The sequence below is a fragment of the Nerophis lumbriciformis genome, linkage group LG09, assembly GCF_033978685.3.
Source record: "Nerophis lumbriciformis linkage group LG09, RoL_Nlum_v2.1, whole genome shotgun sequence".
In the NCBI taxonomy this organism is placed as follows: Eukaryota; Metazoa; Chordata; class Actinopteri; order Syngnathiformes; family Syngnathidae; genus Nerophis; species Nerophis lumbriciformis.
In genome coordinates, this window is record NC_084556.2 from 23425227 (window position 1) to 23442122 (window position 16896).

At 38.6% G+C, this 16896-nt stretch overlaps 1 protein-coding gene across 2 annotated transcripts in view; it reads left to right on the forward strand.

The window, feature by feature from the left end:
- The first annotated feature begins 377 nt into the window (after positions 1-377).
- Positions 378-16896, forward strand: part of nectin3b (nectin cell adhesion molecule 3b) — a 56137-nt gene continuing 39618 nt past the window's right edge. The window contains exon 1 of one of the 2 annotated variants that reach the window (XM_061962167.2): positions 378-587. In XM_061962167.2, coding sequence (XP_061818151.1) covers positions 506-587 — 82 coding nt within the window. In that variant the 5' untranslated portion in view covers positions 378-505. The remainder of the gene's footprint in view (positions 588-16896) is intronic. The other variant, XM_061962166.2, reaches the window with a different exon arrangement.

A 16896-nucleotide genomic window follows, 5' to 3' on the forward strand; every position in this document is an offset into this window, starting at 1 on the left:
AAAAAAAAGTATATGTTTGTGGGCCTAAAATATTTGCCCTGTGTGACTAACACATTTATGGCAAAATCATAAAATCCATAATGTTGAAAAATGTCAAGTAAAAAGCATCGGTATTGGCAATGCTACCCCTACATTTACTCGGTATTGGAATAATCCCAACATTTGCAGTATCGTACAGCCTAATAATCAATTGATATTAGGTTTTTAACAGAGATGACGTAATGGGAATACTAATGGTTCGTCCCTCCATGTAAGGGGCGGGGGGTGTTGCTGTGGACCCCTCGCCTGAACACCATTGACGAGCTAGGCAGGTGAGCTCATGTTCCCCCCGCTGCATGTGTCACACATGGTACAGTCCTCTCGCACTTGAAGTTGTTGCTGAAGCGCCTCCACTGAGTGCTGAGTGCGAGTCCTGCGTGTGTGTGTGCGTGTGTGTGCTGAGCCGAGCAGCAAACCAGCGCACAGCCGTCGCCTCCTGTTGCAAGTGATTGTCGCCTCTGACAAAATGACACAATTCCCTTCACCAAGTTACCCCCGACACCATGGCAAGGTCGTGCTCTTCTTTCACCTCTTGTTTCATACACCAGGTGAGTACCGGGATTTCCTTTGACAGTTGTAGCGTGTTTGACTAAAAAGTTTGTGGTGTTGTGTCGCGCATCCTCGGCTAACAACTAACCACCGCTAGCTTCCCTGTGTAAAGATGCGCTGTTGTGAGAGACAATCGAGAGAAACTTGGCTTCAAGTTAACTTTCTTTGAAATCTTCCCCAGCCAGCACCTAAAACCCAGGGGTGACCATAGAAACACTCCACCGCCCGGTAACATGTATATATATGTGTGTGTATATATATATATATATATATATATATATATATATATATATATATATATATATCTATATATATATCTCGTTTACTACATATCAGTGGCGGGCCGTGCGTTTCCCACCTAGGCCAACTTCAATGATTACCTCTCAAAATACCATCATTGATGTCACCACATGACCATTGCTGGAGAAACACTACACAGGAACACATTCACGCACTACGGGTTATTTTCTGGCGCATTTAAAAATAAATAAACCCGCATCAGCGATTAAAACATACTGACCTAATGAAAATGGCAAAAAAACATATTAAACGTGAAAAAATATAGATTGTGATTTTATCACATAGATTGTGTGATAAAAATAAATAAATCGACTCAATATGGCTGAAAACTATCGTGATATACGTTTTTTTAAATATTATTCGATATCGATAGTTATTGATATTTTTTATGACTTATGGCAGGTATTCTCAAACTGTGGTACTGGTACGCGTGCTCTATCTAGTGGTACGCCAAAGAATCACTTGATTAAAGTACAGTCAAACCCAGTGGCATGCCGTGCGTTTCCCACATAGGCCTTCAGTGATGTCCTGTGTCCAATGAGTACCTCTAAAAATACCATAATTTATGTCCCCACATGACCATTGCTGGAGAAATAACCATACAGGAACACATTTACACACTACTGCGCATTGAATCACCACCAACAGTGTACATAACGGGTTATTTTCTGGCGCATTTAAAAATCAATAAACCCACATCAGCAATTAAAACATATCTTATGTGGTACTGTCCAAATTAAAATTGCAAAAAACATTAAACGTGAAAAAAAAATAATAATAATAATATATATATATATATATATATATATATATATATATATATATATATATATCTGAACTCACATTTCATCGCCGGGACAGCTAAGCTAGCTTCCGGTGTTGGCTGACATCGTCTCACAATATGTAGTTTCTCTTTAAATAGCCTTTTTGAAAATGGCCTTGCAAACATATGTGTTGTCTTGTCTAATCATAAAAGATGCAGACGAGGCGTGTTGGCTGAGTTCTTAAAGTTTACTCCACAGCGTGCTCATCAAAAACATCCTGCTGCATGGCTACATTCAACAACCTAAACGGGGCTACTGCGTATGCTCTGCACTACTGTGGCATGCTGGGTAATGGAGTTCTTATGTTACCTAGTTCATAACATCACAATATATCTGCCTTAGGCCAGCTAGAAGGCCTTACTGACAACTCGTAATCTGATTGGCTATCGCAACTGTCTGTCAAATGTTTGTATCCGTTCACTTACAGTGCATAGACGCCTGCATTGCTGAATCTGAAGGCTCTAGGCAGATTTGGTAAAGCATAGCAACATAAGCCAGCTGAATTCTGACTGGATAAAAACTCTATAACCTAAAAACAGCGCTGGAAGGAGCATAACAGTGACGTGCAGTCACTAGAGGCAGGTGAGGCGGGGCCTCACCTGCCATCATGGAAAGAAAAAAAATTTAAAAAGAAAAAAAATGAATTGTTAAATGTATCCAGTGATTATACTATAAAGTTATTTTCCATATAACTTCACCAGTTTTAGATTATTTTTATTCAAAATCGCTGAATTTTCACATTTGCCGTTCAAATACTGACAAGAGACGGTGCGGTGATCAGCAGCCAGTTGAGGCACGTCACTCAGTTGTGCCTCAACATGGATTGCAGACTCGGCTAACTGCTGGCCTGCTGTGCAGTGAGACCGTATTGCTATATGAACTATATTATACATTTCCATAGTTTAGTTAGCTGAGGTATATAATGTACAGTGTATTTTGTCAACAACTGTATGTGTGTAACGTATTTCTTGTTTTGAGCAATCATAAAACTGCTGCGAAGACGCACTGTGTGAGGCTCACAGTAATCCCGCCTCCTGCACTCCCGCCGTAGAATGCACCCTCTGACGGGAGTGTTATATCAACTAAAGCCCACACTTAAACTTTCCACGTGCAAGATTGAATCTATTTAAAAAAGTTATTTAATAAGAAGCCAAAAAGTGCAAAAACAATAATGTTCGTGTTGGAGGAGTTGTGAATGACTGCAAGGCCACACCATTAGGTACTCCTGCAGACTGCAGCACGGATTTCATATTTCATTCATTCACAACTCCTCCAACACGAACATTATTGTTTTTGCACTTTTTGGCTTCTTATTGAGCTGCTGCATTTTTTGGTTGGGTTGTTTATTTCTTTTGAGTAACTTACTTCTACATTTCTAAAAGGGGAGGAATGTAATAGAGTGATCTATGTTTGTCTGTTGCCATCTCCTGGTTAATGTTGGCTATAGCGTACTGTGGTTACTTTTTGGTTGACCAACGATTTACGTGGTGTTGCGCACCTGACGTCAAGTGTGTAAAGAGACGTACTTCATCACCTTGTCTGGTTATTGCCTCCAACCCAATATATTACATAAAGGTAAGACCATAATAACGTTTTTTTTAATTAAATGTGCTTTTTTGTGTGCTACAGTTTGTATGTGTAAAGTTAAAGTTAAGTTAAAGTACCAATGATTGTCACACACACGAGGTGTGGTGAAATTTGTCCTCTGCATTTGACCCATCCCTTTATCACCCCCTGGAATGTGAGGGGAGCAGTGGGCAGCAGCGGCGCCACGCCCGGGAATAATTTTTGGTGATTTAACCCCCAATTCCAACCCTTGATGCTGAGTGCCAAGCAGGGAAGAATGCTGGTTTGAGCTTTTAAACATAACCCGTTAACTGCTGCCAATCAAATGGTGAATAAGATACTTTTTAGGGTTCATATGTTTGTAAATCTGACTGTGATGAAGTCAGTGCCTCACCGGCCATGAACCTCACCGCACGTAACTGGAGCATAATATGATATGAAGAGAATATGAATACTTTTAGATATTTAGGGAAAGTAAATACAAAATTACTTTTATCTTTAATTATGATCATGATTTCTGGTTATGTTAGGCCAGCCGAGAAGGCCTTGCTGACCCTGACTGCATCATATACATATACCACTACCCCGCTGTTTTAATGGCAGCTATATTAGCGCCTGGACATTCTGTGTCAAAGTAGCATGTTGCTGTGGTATGTGTGGAACCTTCTGCTTTTTTAGTGACATATTCTAGCAGTGGGCCACATAGAACTTCCTCCAGGAATGGTTACCATGCTCCCGAGCAACAAACTCCCACCTAAATTACCAACAATGTGTGTCGTCGTTTACTTATTTTAGTCTGGTTGGTACGAGCACTTGTTTTTATTTGAAACTTGACATAGATTGTGTGATTAAAAATAAATACATCGACGCAATATGGCGGAAAACTGTATAGTTATATAAGGTTTTTAAAAAAATATTATTAGATATCGATAGTTATTGATATTTTTTATGACTTATGGCAGGAATTTTCAAACTGTGGTGCTGGTACGCGTGCTATATCTAGTGGTATGCTAAACAATCACTTGATTAAAGTACAGTCAAACCCAGTGGCGGGCCGTGCGTTTCCCACCTAGGCCTTGAGTGATGTCCTGTGTCCAATGATTACCTCTAAAAATACCATCATTGATGTCACCACATGACCATTGCTGGAGAAATACTATACAGGAACACATTTACACACTACTGCGCATTGAATCACCACCAACAGTGTACAAAACGGGTTATTTTCTGGCGCATTTAAAAATCAATATACCCGCATCAGTAATTAAAACATATCTGATGTGGTACTATCAAAATTAAAATTGCAAAAAACATATTAAACGTGAAAATATAAAGAAATAAAATATCTGAACTCACAATTTGTAGAACACTTTCGAGCTTCTGGGGTTGGCTGACATCGTCTCCCAAGATGTAGTTTCTCTTTAAATATCCTTCTTGAAAGTGGCCTTGCAAATATGTGTTGTCTTGTCTAATCATAAAAGATGCAGATGAGGCGTGTTGGCTGAGTTCTTAAAGTTTACTCCACAGCGTGCTCATCAAAAACATCCCTCTTCACTACTGTGGCATGCTGGGTAATGGAGTTCTTATGTTACCTAGTTCATAACTACACAATATATATCCGTCTTAGGCCAGCTAGAAGGCCCTACTGACAAGTGGTGATCTGATTGGCTATCGCAACTGTCTGTCAAATGTTTGTGTCTGTTCACTTAAAGTGCACGGATGCCCGCATTGTTGATTCTGAAGGCCCCAGGCAGATTTCGTACAGCTTGGCAACATAAGCTAGCTGAATTCTGATTGAATAAAAACTTTATAACCCAAAAACAACATCGCTGGAAGGAGCATAATATGATATGAAGAGATTATGAATACTTTTAGATATTTAGGAAACGTAAATTAAAAATTACTTGTATCTTTAATTATGATCATGATTTCTCGTTATGTTAGGCCAGCAGTGAAGGCCTTGCCGGCCCTGATGGCACACCACTGGTCAAACCTGTCTATAGTGACCACTCATGGGAATCAAAGAAAGTGACCGCTATAGACAGCTGGCCACTATGCGCCATTTTGAGTTTCTGTACATGTTGACCTTTAAACAATTACGTATACATGTACGTGCGCATGTATGTAGTAAACCGTTTCTAAATTACAGTTTTGCAAGCTTTCTAAGCTTGAACAGTGCTGTTGAATTTGAGCCTGCTCATTTTTGCGCATGTGAATAGGATGCTGTTTTCCATTTATGCCAGACTTTTGGGGATTAGTCAACTGTGCAAATCTTAGGGGAGCTTGGCTGCTCGCGACCCCCCGGTTGGGATCCCATTGCGGGCACCGCAAATCCCGCTTAAGAAATGAAATTTCACAGACGGCGGTATGGCAAATTTTGATATTGGTGACTGCTCTAAGGAGTCAAACTGTTTTGGGACGCAACATGAGTGGGTGCTGGCTGAGTTAAACAGGTGGCCGTTATAGACAAGGTATAGAACACTACTTTTTTCTGCGGGATACATTTTTGTGACCGCCATAGACAGGTGGCCGCTAAAACAGGATTGACTGTACAGTGTTTTATTTTCTTATATTTAATTAATGTTACTGATCAAATTTGTAATGTGTTAGCTAACAGTGGCTAAAAATATTAAATATAATTGTTAAATAAAACCTGTGCCTTGTTTTTAATAAATACTTAGGCCTACTATGCTTCTTTTTTTTAAAGGGCGGATATAATTTTTTTCCCCCTATTTTTTTTAAACACTTAATTTTGGTCTACTATACCTGTAATGATGGTTCTTTGGTCAAAATGTTGCATAGATTTAGTTTTGAAGACCTATCTTCAAGCCAATTTTTGGCTGCCTTAAAAAATGGTTTGTTTTAAGAGTTGGAATTGATAGAGGCAAATGAAGCCCATCTTACCACGGCCCTTACTTTGACTAGGCTTTTGTCCCCGCCGCAGCAGCATTGTTTACTACAGTAGCTTTTGTTTTTGTATATATTGACTATAAAATGTTTTTCATGTTATTAATTTTACTGCACTGCTGCTTTGAAACATTGTGAACAATATTTAATAAATTAAAATCGGCTTACTCCCACTAGGATGTTAGGGTACATTTGTAACATAGATGGATAATCCGCTTACGTCACAGTAGATCAAAACGTCACACTTGAACAAAATTCCAAAGGGACAATTTGGAAGAAGTCTGAAGGAAAACAAGATTATTTTATAAATATCTCTGCCATGCCTCCATGGTATATTTTAAACATTTCAGGATTTATGCAGATCCCAAATACAGATAAGCAGGTACCAATAATCAAGAAAAGTTGGTTTTGCATAATAAGGCCCCTTTAATGTTGGTCATTATGATGGTACTTTGAGAGCCACGTGTTTTCTGAGGTGGTACTTGGTGAAAAAAGTTTGAGAACTGCTGACCTAAAGAAAATAAAGACAGAGAAAAACATAATAAATGTTAACATTTGTATTTTAAATGTAGCCTTCCTCTGATTATAATGCCCTCAGCTATCAAGGCAGATAGGAACATAAATGTCAAAACATCCATGGAAAACACTTCATGTAAACAAAATTCTAAAAACACAATAAACACTTAACAATAACCACATTAAATTAAGGTGCTAAACTAAAAAATATGTAAGAAATACTTAATAAAGTTCAACAAAATGGTGCAAAGTGTGAAAATATAAACAAAGAGAAACCTGAGAAGAACAATTTTTGTAGTTTTACTGGCAGGAAGTAATGTGGTCTGTGTGACTTAAATATCCATCCATCCATCCATCCATCAATTTTCTACTGCTTGTCCCCCTCTGGGTTGTGGGGGGTGCTGGAGCCTATCCCAGCTGCATTCGGGCGGAAGGCGTGCAACACTCTGGACAAGTCGCCAGCTCATCGCAGGGCAAACACAGATTGACAGACAACATTCACAGTCACATTCACACACTCGGGCCAATTTCAATCTGCCAGAAAACATTTATGTCGGTAGAATAATCAAAGAATAACAGAATAGCATGATCGTATTGTAAGACAATGTTTTGGTGGTTCGTCCGAATGTGAAGCATAGTGCTATTAGTGTGAAGCCGCCAACCAGACGCATGTGATTGGTATGAGAAAAGACTTGACATGTTTTGACAAAAATCTCAGATAAAAGTGACTTTAGATTTCCTCTCTTCCGTCTTTGTTTCTGCTGAGCTTGTATTCCATCTTACTAAAGCAGTTCAAGTAACAATCAACGTTTTATGTTAGTAATGCACTCAACTGTAATCAAAACACGGACGTGAAGCTCCTCCTCTCTACAGGCGGCAACAGCGTTCGATCCAATGATGTCGTCTCACGGCGATTTAAAGTAAAATTGTCTTGTGTTGTTAGGAGAAAGACTTGCCATGGCTTTGGACCTGAGATTTCCATAAGGTCCCCCTTTCTTTGTGCAGTTCTGCTAGCTATCTTCAAGCATGTGGCTTAACAGTAACTGGACGCCATTACACATTTCCCCAAGCTACGGACGAGGGTCAAAAACTATCGCCATTAAAATAACTTATAGTTAACGCGTTAACTTTGACAGCCCTAATATATATACCGGTATTTCATATGTCGTTATCATATGTATCGATTACGTGTCTTATCCAAATATATATTGATATCGTTTTATCAGCTAAACCCTATTATCAGCTGACATATAAAGCTTAATCATTAGCATATGAAAATATTTTATGAAAAATCTTTTATTGCATGACTTCCAATAGTACCACAATAGCAAATTTTCAAAAATCTAGTCTTAATGTTGGAATTTAGGCAATTAAAAAATGCTTTTAGTAAGCCTTACTATTTGTGTCTGTAGCTTTAATGCTAATCAGCAGTTGGTCTACACTTGTTGCTGACACAGGCTCCTAGAAGGCTAATTAAGAAGCGCTTTTTTCACATTTTACATCCGTCCATTCTGCCCTCATTAAGGTCATGAGTGAGCTGGAACTGACTTTGGGCAAGAGGCTGGTCACCAGCCAATCCCAGGACATATACAGTCGATAAGCTTGCTCACATTTGGGCATGAGATTGCACACAGTTTCAGATGTCTCGAAACAAGAACCGTTTGAAGACAGACTCAAAAAGGGGTTATGGAAGTATTATTGTCGCAAAATTATTTGCAAATGCATATCTCAATCTGTGCGTGTGTAATCCAATTCACGTGTGTGCTTTAAGTTGTCTGTCAGTATTTGTCTGTGTAAAAAAATAAAAATAAAAATATCTGTCGTCAACAGCACGGTGGCAGAGGGGTTAGTGCATCTGCCTCACAATACGAAGGTCCTGGGTTCGATCCTGCGCTCGGGATCTTTCTGTGTGGAGTTTGCATGTCCTCCCCGTGACTGCGTGGGTTCCCTCCGGGTACTCCGGCTTCCTCCCACCTCCATAGACATGCACCTGGGGATAGGTTGATTGGCAACACTAAATTGGCCCTAGTGTGTGAATGTGAGTGTGAATGTTGTTTGTCTGTCTGTGTTGGCCCTGCGATGAGGTGGTGACTTGTCCAGGGTGTACCCCGCCTTCTGCCCGATTGTAGCTAAGATAGGCTCCAGCGCCTCCCGCGACCCGAAGGGGATAAGCGGTAGAAAATGGATGGATGGATATTTTACAACAGAGACGAGTGGTCATTGAGAGGGAAGCTACTACACTAACGAATGTGTTCTATACAGGACCTATAAATAGATTTATAGGGATTCATCATTTTTACGGTGGAATATTCTGTCCGAGTTAGGGTGATCATAGATTCAACGTCATTCAAAAGATAATTAACAGTTGCGTTTCAGCAGTCGATGGCAGCAATAGTGATGTTCACCCTCGGGGTTCAGCGAAAGGACAGAATTACGAAAACATGGCAAACATTTTCTTTGCCAGGATTGCAAGTGTCAATCAATAAAAAACATTATTATCTTTAAAGGCAGATGCCGATCTTATATTATCTCTCTTTTGAGGTTTTTCTTATTCTATTTTCTTGATCCATCTTCCCTTCCCAATAAAAAAAATAAAAATAAAATAAAAAAGTACATGTTAGATAATTGGAGACGCTATATTCTCCATAGGTGTGAATGGTTGTCTATATGTGCCCTGTTATTGGCTAAACAGCCCAGGATGTACACTGCTTCTCAGCAGAACTCACCAGTGATGGCCTGTAATTTACCCCTGACCTTAATTAAGGACAAGTGATATATAAGAAAATTGATAACTGGATATATATGTATGTATGTATGTGTTCTGAGCTCCATTTTTGATGCCAGTGTGTTGCTGAGTTGTGGAGTTTTCATAGTATGGATATAGCTGAACAACCTTTAGATATTATAATTTTCTTCTTATTTAGTTTGCAAAGTAATTGCGACTGAATAAGCAGTGCCCCTGCTGGTTTAAGCAAAGCAGTGCAATCCACCTGCCACAATTGCTCAAAAAAAAAATCAACAATCAAATTCCATACAATCAATCAATGGATGATCTCCAGTTTCGATAGTTTATACATACTGTAAGAAGAAAGCAATCAAATAGAGTAAACGTCGTACTGACTTTATTGAAAATTGATACGTTGAACAAGTTTTTCTCATACAGTGGAACATTAATTTTTATTAACTTAACTGGTTCTTTAACAGGGTTCGCAAATAGAAAAGTTTGTATATTGAAATGTCTCCATATGAAACAATGTAAACATGAATAATGGGTTCCGGCCTCGACAAAAGTCCATATTTTTTTACAAGTTTGTACACTTTGAATATAAAGTGCTCGACAGTACTCTACATTAAACAAACAAAACAAAGGGGTGATGGATCAAATTTATATTTAATAACCAAGCCAAATCATCGATTAGCTGAACTGTCCTTGTATGCAGCCGCCCTGCTGACACATATTGACACTGTCACGAGCCCTGTGGTGCACTCAGTTTGAAATCACAAATGTCTTAGCTTTAGCAGCCAGGTCGCTTTAGCAGCCAGGTCGCTACACCAACTAGAATTAAAAGATAAAATCCACTTATACCTTGTTGGTTAATTTTCTTGGTATTCAGAGGAAGAAAGGGGGAAGAGGCAGTTTCGATAACGCTGTGGATACTGTGTAAATGTTTCAAACCACTCGTCGCTTGTCCTGTGTTTTCTTTGGATTCACATTGAAGTAGCTAAATTACCAAAATGCTGTAAAAAGGCCCAAAAAAAACCCACCTAAAATGCACACAAAGTAGCACTTAGCACAGCTCAATTAGCCCGCCCACAATGGTTGTGCCACCGTGCACAAAATGACTGCCCTGTGAGGCACACAATGGGTAGATAAAGGGGTCTGTACACCGAGGCTAGGTTTGTACACTAAAGCATGTTTTTATTCGGGCTGTGGTTCCTAAATTGTAAAATGAGGGGTTCGTAAATCGAGGTTTCACTGTAAGATACTGTGGATACACTGTCGTCATCTGCTGCCACACGCTAGTTTAGATATGAACTTGCCTGCACATACCGTTAAAGGAAACACCAGCAAGTCTTGGCGGGGTAGACTGCTTACAAAGTTGTCGCAATTTATTTTCTTTTAATTCAATTTAGGATCATAAAAAAATGATTGATTTTTCTCTACAAATTAAAGTCAGACTGCAACTCGGCAAAAGCATCAGTACCAGTAATGCCTTGTTGTGCAATACTACACTGTTGGGTGTACTTTTCAAAAACTACCTCTTTCAACTATAGGTGCTTATTAACAGTTAAACCAATAAGTGTTTTTGTTATTGATTAATGAATGCCACTGTAAAAACTAAGTTGTCAGTGCAAGAACTTGATTTGTAAGTTTAAGTGTAGACTAAAAACGATGATTCAGCTGTACTCTGTCCCGCTCTACATAAGTAGCACTGCTACCTCCACACTAACACCATCTATTTTATGCTCTGATTCCCTCTTTTAACAAGACTCCCTGCCCTGTGCCAAGACATACATATTTATGTATGCTTGCTGGCACTTAGACGGATGATGGAGTAACTTGAATGAATGCGTGCCAGTGCCTCTTCTATACAAAAAAGAGGGTCTGAAAATGATATGAATCATATGATCCCACCCAAAGTGTCTCCAGATCTAGTGGAGATTTTGAAACCACGTAATTGATAGCTCTCACTGTCAACATCATCAAACCACATAAAACGGGAATATTCTATTTGGAAAAATGCTGGTCATGTCTGTATGGATCCAGAGAATCCTTGGAAAGGCACATTAAAACGTTCCCACTCAGATGCTTTATGTTAGTTATTTGTCACCCATCTGTAAGTGGTGCATGTGTAGGTAATATTGGCTAAAGTGAGAACCAGCGTCAGTCCCGTGGGAGCGACGTGTCCTTGATGCTAGGATATCTATAATCTAGTGTGTGTGTGTGTGTGTGTGTGTGTGTGTGTGTGTGTGTGTGTGTGTGTGTGTGTGTGTGTGTGTGTGTGTGTGTGTGTGTGTGTGTGTGTGTGTGTGTGTGTGTGTGTGTGTGTGTGTGTGTGTGTGTGTGTGTGTGTCACATTTGCACTCCAAAAAACATCGTTTTGAGACTACATGGAGTTAGAATTTACTGAAAGCACAATAAGTACATGCTACTGTTATGTCAAGCTCAGCTGCATATATGATCAAATAGACTTTTTATTCTCGTCACCTTTTTTCTATTCCCAGTCAGAGAAAAATGAGGGCACGCTTATGTAAGGTTGTCGTCATGTCACCAATGAAAAATTTAATACAGTCGCTATACCTCTTTCATTACATATTCAGTAGAGGAGAAATGCTGCTTCCTTTGCTCATGCCGTGATGTTGTTTGCTGTCTAGTATTATTATTGTCCTTCACTAAAACAGCAAGCAGAACTATCCGTTTTCCACTTGAGGATGTTCACAGTAGCGGAGCATTCTCCATCTGGAGTTTGGAGTGTTTGAACATTTGCGTCTAATCTCTACTTGTATGTACAGTATAAGGGCTCTACTGGGTATACTGTTTAGTAGGGAAGGGATTCATAATTATATTTAAATGTACAGCAGTTATCCAATTTTGATCATTCCTTGTAACATTTTCTGAAAACAATAGTCTGGATCATATTATGCAAAACCAACTTTTCTTACATGTTTGCACCAGTTTTTATATTTGGAATACCTATAACTCCCGAAATTGGTAATAAAAAAGCTTAAAGGTAATTTAGAAAAAGTTGCAATGTTGACTAATAAAACAAAGCTGTTTTTTTTTCTTTCAAACTGTCATTGCTCAAAACATAACATTCAATCAAAATCAATGTTATTATGAATTATTGACCTATCCAAGGTTCCGATTACTTCACATCAAATATTCCATTAAGAAAAATATTTTTGGTGGAAGATTTTGCAAATTTGGTAAATAAATAACCCAAAAATGTATATTTTGTTGTTTTCTTACTGTACTGAAAATTAACTGAACCGTGACCTCTAAACCGAGGTACGTACCGAATCGAAATTTTTGTGTACTGTTACACCCCTATGAAACGCTTTTGAGGGCTTTAGTACACTCAAAAACATACCACGTCTCACAAGAAATTTGTACACTTTTTCATCATGACCGGACACACGGAAATCATCAAAGACCTTATACAGTAAAACGCTCAGGTTGTCGGCCATTTTGGTTTTCAGGTCCCATTTTTGGGGGATTTGGTGCTGTTGAATTTTTCATAGTTTTTTGTTATAATTTGGGACCTGTTTAGTTTGTCTATAGAATGTGTTGCGAGCCAATAAAAATTGAGCTGCGGGCCGCAAATGGCCCCCGGGCCGCACTTTGGATACCCCTGCCATATACGGTAGAGGTTGATACAAAGAGCTTTGCGTGAGTCCACTATTTTCAGTTGTAGTCCAAAGTTGTAGTAAAAGAGTTCCTTATATTTCTATATCCTCTTGTGGGGAAGACTGGCTCATACATGTGCATGCATGCTAAAATCCTCCGCCGTTGCCATTTCTGATAAAAGGTAGTCAAATGTCAGTAGACTCAATATGGAAGCGCTAAAAACTACAATATGGCTGAAGGGTGGAGATGCAGTCAAAGGGGGCTTGGTCTGTAGGAGAGATTCTAAATAAGACCACCCACAAAACGGCACATTCTGAAGAGACAGTCAAAAAGCAGCTTGAAGATGGTCTGTGAAACAAAATTTTGACCATTACATGTTATGTAGACCACAAAGAAGTGTTTTTAAATGGAGAAAAAAATCATAATATGACCCCTTTTTAAGATGAGCTGTCTCCTGTTTAGAGTCATCAAAAATCCCTAAAGTTGTTCAATTCGGAATTTAACCAAAACTTGTGTTGAAAAAGTTACACAAAAAAATTATGGGTTTGATGAGCTAAGCATCATCAAGTATCATGAAGTATTATTAGCATGCATTTTGCTTTTTCTTTGTATTTCCTATTTTTGTTGTTGGAATTGGCGATGAACAGAGACTATATAACCTTACCAAAAGTAGCAAACTCTTTTTTTAAAGTATAAAAACAGAAGTGTCTCAGTACTTTCATATAACGTGACCACAGTGAATCAGAAAGTTATGGCAATGTGTTTTCTTTTGTTTTTTTATAATGAAAGAAAGGTAATAATTTTTCAGTAGTTTGCTTTACTTTTTACTCTTGTGACAATTCATTAATGTTATATCTGCAATACAAATACTGCATGTGCATTACATTTATGTTTAAGTTAAGACATGATTACCTAATATTAACCCCTTGCCATTCTGATGGCCTGCCAGCTACTATTTTCATGACTAAACGGGGGTTTTACGCCATCCTCTACTTTCATTTAGTCCTGTTATTTCATTGGAAAGTTTATTTCGCTGAGATTCAAATGATGTACACGAGTGGGTCTCAAACATTTTTTCACCACCTCAGAAAACACTTTGTACCACATTAATGACCAACATTAAAATACAGTAGTGTAGTAGTCCTACATATTCATTAAAAACAAGGCAAAGGTTTTATTTAACAAATATATTTATTATTTTGGCCACTGTTTGAATATTTAAGCAATTTTTTTGGCGTACCATTAGTGGTACATGTGCCACAGTTTGAGAACCACTGATGTACTCCATTCCAGGATATAATTTCAACTGCTGACTTGTGCTCTCCTTCCAAGCCTGGGAGTATTCCAAATACGAATTGAAGTCAGACACGTTTTAAAAAATATATATAATTATATATAAAATACTACATTTCTTTACTGTTTACACATTTGGAAAGGCACTCATTCGATGGACAGTTTTGCGTTTGGTCCAGCTTGTCGGGGACGTTTTCAGTTGATTTTGGGTAAGCAATTCATTTTTTTTGGCATAGCTTCGCTTCAAGTTTCATATTTTCAGCGTCAAAGTCATGCCGACCTCACTTTCTCTGCTTACGTCTGCTCCCAACGTTTCACCCTTCCTTCATGCTCACTTCTAGAAGCAGTAGTTCATTGTCTGTATATTCAGCTTAAAAAAGATCTGGTTGTCCAAAAATAATCATCTTTGTTGTCTGTTACCAAGTCTGCCATGATTAGAAAACACTCACATTTGTTTCCGGAAGTAGGAACACACATATCTTGCCACAAGTCTGAAGTGTGTTGCTCTGGAACCGAAAATAAATGTGCTGAGGAAATGACCAAAATAAGGTACATATTGTACAGATTGCATATTGTTATGAACGTGTCTGTTACTACATTATATATACTTGCAGTGTGTATACAAAACGTGTGTCCCATTAGTCTTCCAAGCGTTTATCATTTTTAAAACCCTAAAAAAACAACACATTTATGTTCTTGTCACTCGTAATCATTGTGAACGATAGAAAACATTAAAAAAAAGTGAAGTTCCCCTTTTCAAGGGGTGCCTCGAGCAACGTCTCATGTCAATCACAAGTTTGGACCTCAGTGTGCTAGTAAGGTTCAAATGTTAATGCAAAGATGTGCCAATGTATTTACACTGGTCCAACTTCCTCTATACAACAGGCACACTCTAGTGTTTTTAGGAAAAGTGCACATGTTTAGAGCAAACTGTTTAGCTGCACCTGTTTTGTTTAATGACAGGAAAGAGAAGTTCTAATAGAAGTCTAAGAAAAAAAAAGACTTCTAAATTAAGGGAAATGCGAGTAATGCTGTTTTATTTAAGAAAAATATTTTTTACTTCTGATTGGAAGGTATGATGTTAGAAGGTTATGACTCCATATTGCGCTGGTATAATCGAAATATGGTCTTGTTTAGAAAAAGCTCCATAAGTGTCTCAGCCAAGTGTGTTTTTGCTAAACAGCCAGTTGCACAAATACACCGTAAGTCACTGTGGCACATGCTTCAACTCTAAATAAGCGTGTGCGATGAATAAAAACACACACCACATAAAATTGAATAATGACTACTGTGACTTTTACAGCGGACACGCTTAACACAGACACACCAGACAGCACATCATAACACTTTGGCTTAAGCCAATACAATTGTATCATCTATCTCTTGAGACTAGTTCACAACAAGTTTGAAGCATTTTTGGACCGCTGTCAGGATACCCTGTTATTATTTATGAGCTCTTGGCTTGACATAGTTTTTTGTTTTTTTTTCAAGATGGCTTTTAATCTTTAGATTTTATGTATGTGTTTTCACATTTACAGTTTCTTTCATTGCCACTTAATAAACATGCAGTACTGCCTATGAGCATGTGTAGTGACATGCTTTGTACTGAATCTCAGTGTTGCACAGTTTCTACTTGGTCACTCAAGTGAATCCTTTGATGAAGGCGACCAATTAGCGCCACTCCAGAAAGTCAACCATCATTACCATGACACTCACTCTTCATTCGGAATGGCTTCACTCCCCTTGGAGGATGTAGTGATACCCTTGTAGGACAATCTTCTGCCTATAAAATTAACAAGTAGGCCCGTAGAAATGATGTATGAAAGAAAATGAATAGGCACCAGTAGAATAATTGTCATAGGTATTTCACATAATCGAATGCATACATTTGGTCCTGCAGCAATATTTGAGGACACTGTCTTTCAAGAGGGAGCTTGGCTAAAGATGTAGCTGATTTTGGCAAAACAACAATAGAATACTGTTTTGGACTCAGTTGCCGAGCAGCGCAGCAGGTTTTGATTAGTCATGATGTCTTCCACGCTGGCAGTTTGTTGCAATTAGTGATCTGGTCCAAGGCATTTGGCGCACATTTAAATTTTTTTTCATAAATCTCTGACGTCATTCATCTGTTTTCTGTTAACTGGAATCTTTATGATAGCATCCCTCACTCAGTTGCCTAGCCTCACACTTCAACAGTTTTCTTTTTCTTACCCTCCCTCCCCTGATACTCCTGAGTGGTGATGTCATCTTCATCACCGTCGCCTCTGCTGCCTTTATTGGGATCTTGTCGGGTTTTTTAAAATATATTTTTTTCTATCTTTCCTTAAAAAGATGAGTTCCTTCTTCTGAGTGGTGCCACCATTTTGACAGTAAGACCACGGGTTAATCTGAAAAGAGGACATTCAGAGATGGACTGCTTTCAGGCTTTCTGCCTCGGCTTTGTCTGGGTGGAGGAGAGCTACAGATTAAACAAATTCATCAAATGAACGCTCCCACTGTCATCTGTGTTTTATTTGTTTAAATGCTCTGACGCCTGCTGTGATGCTATCATCC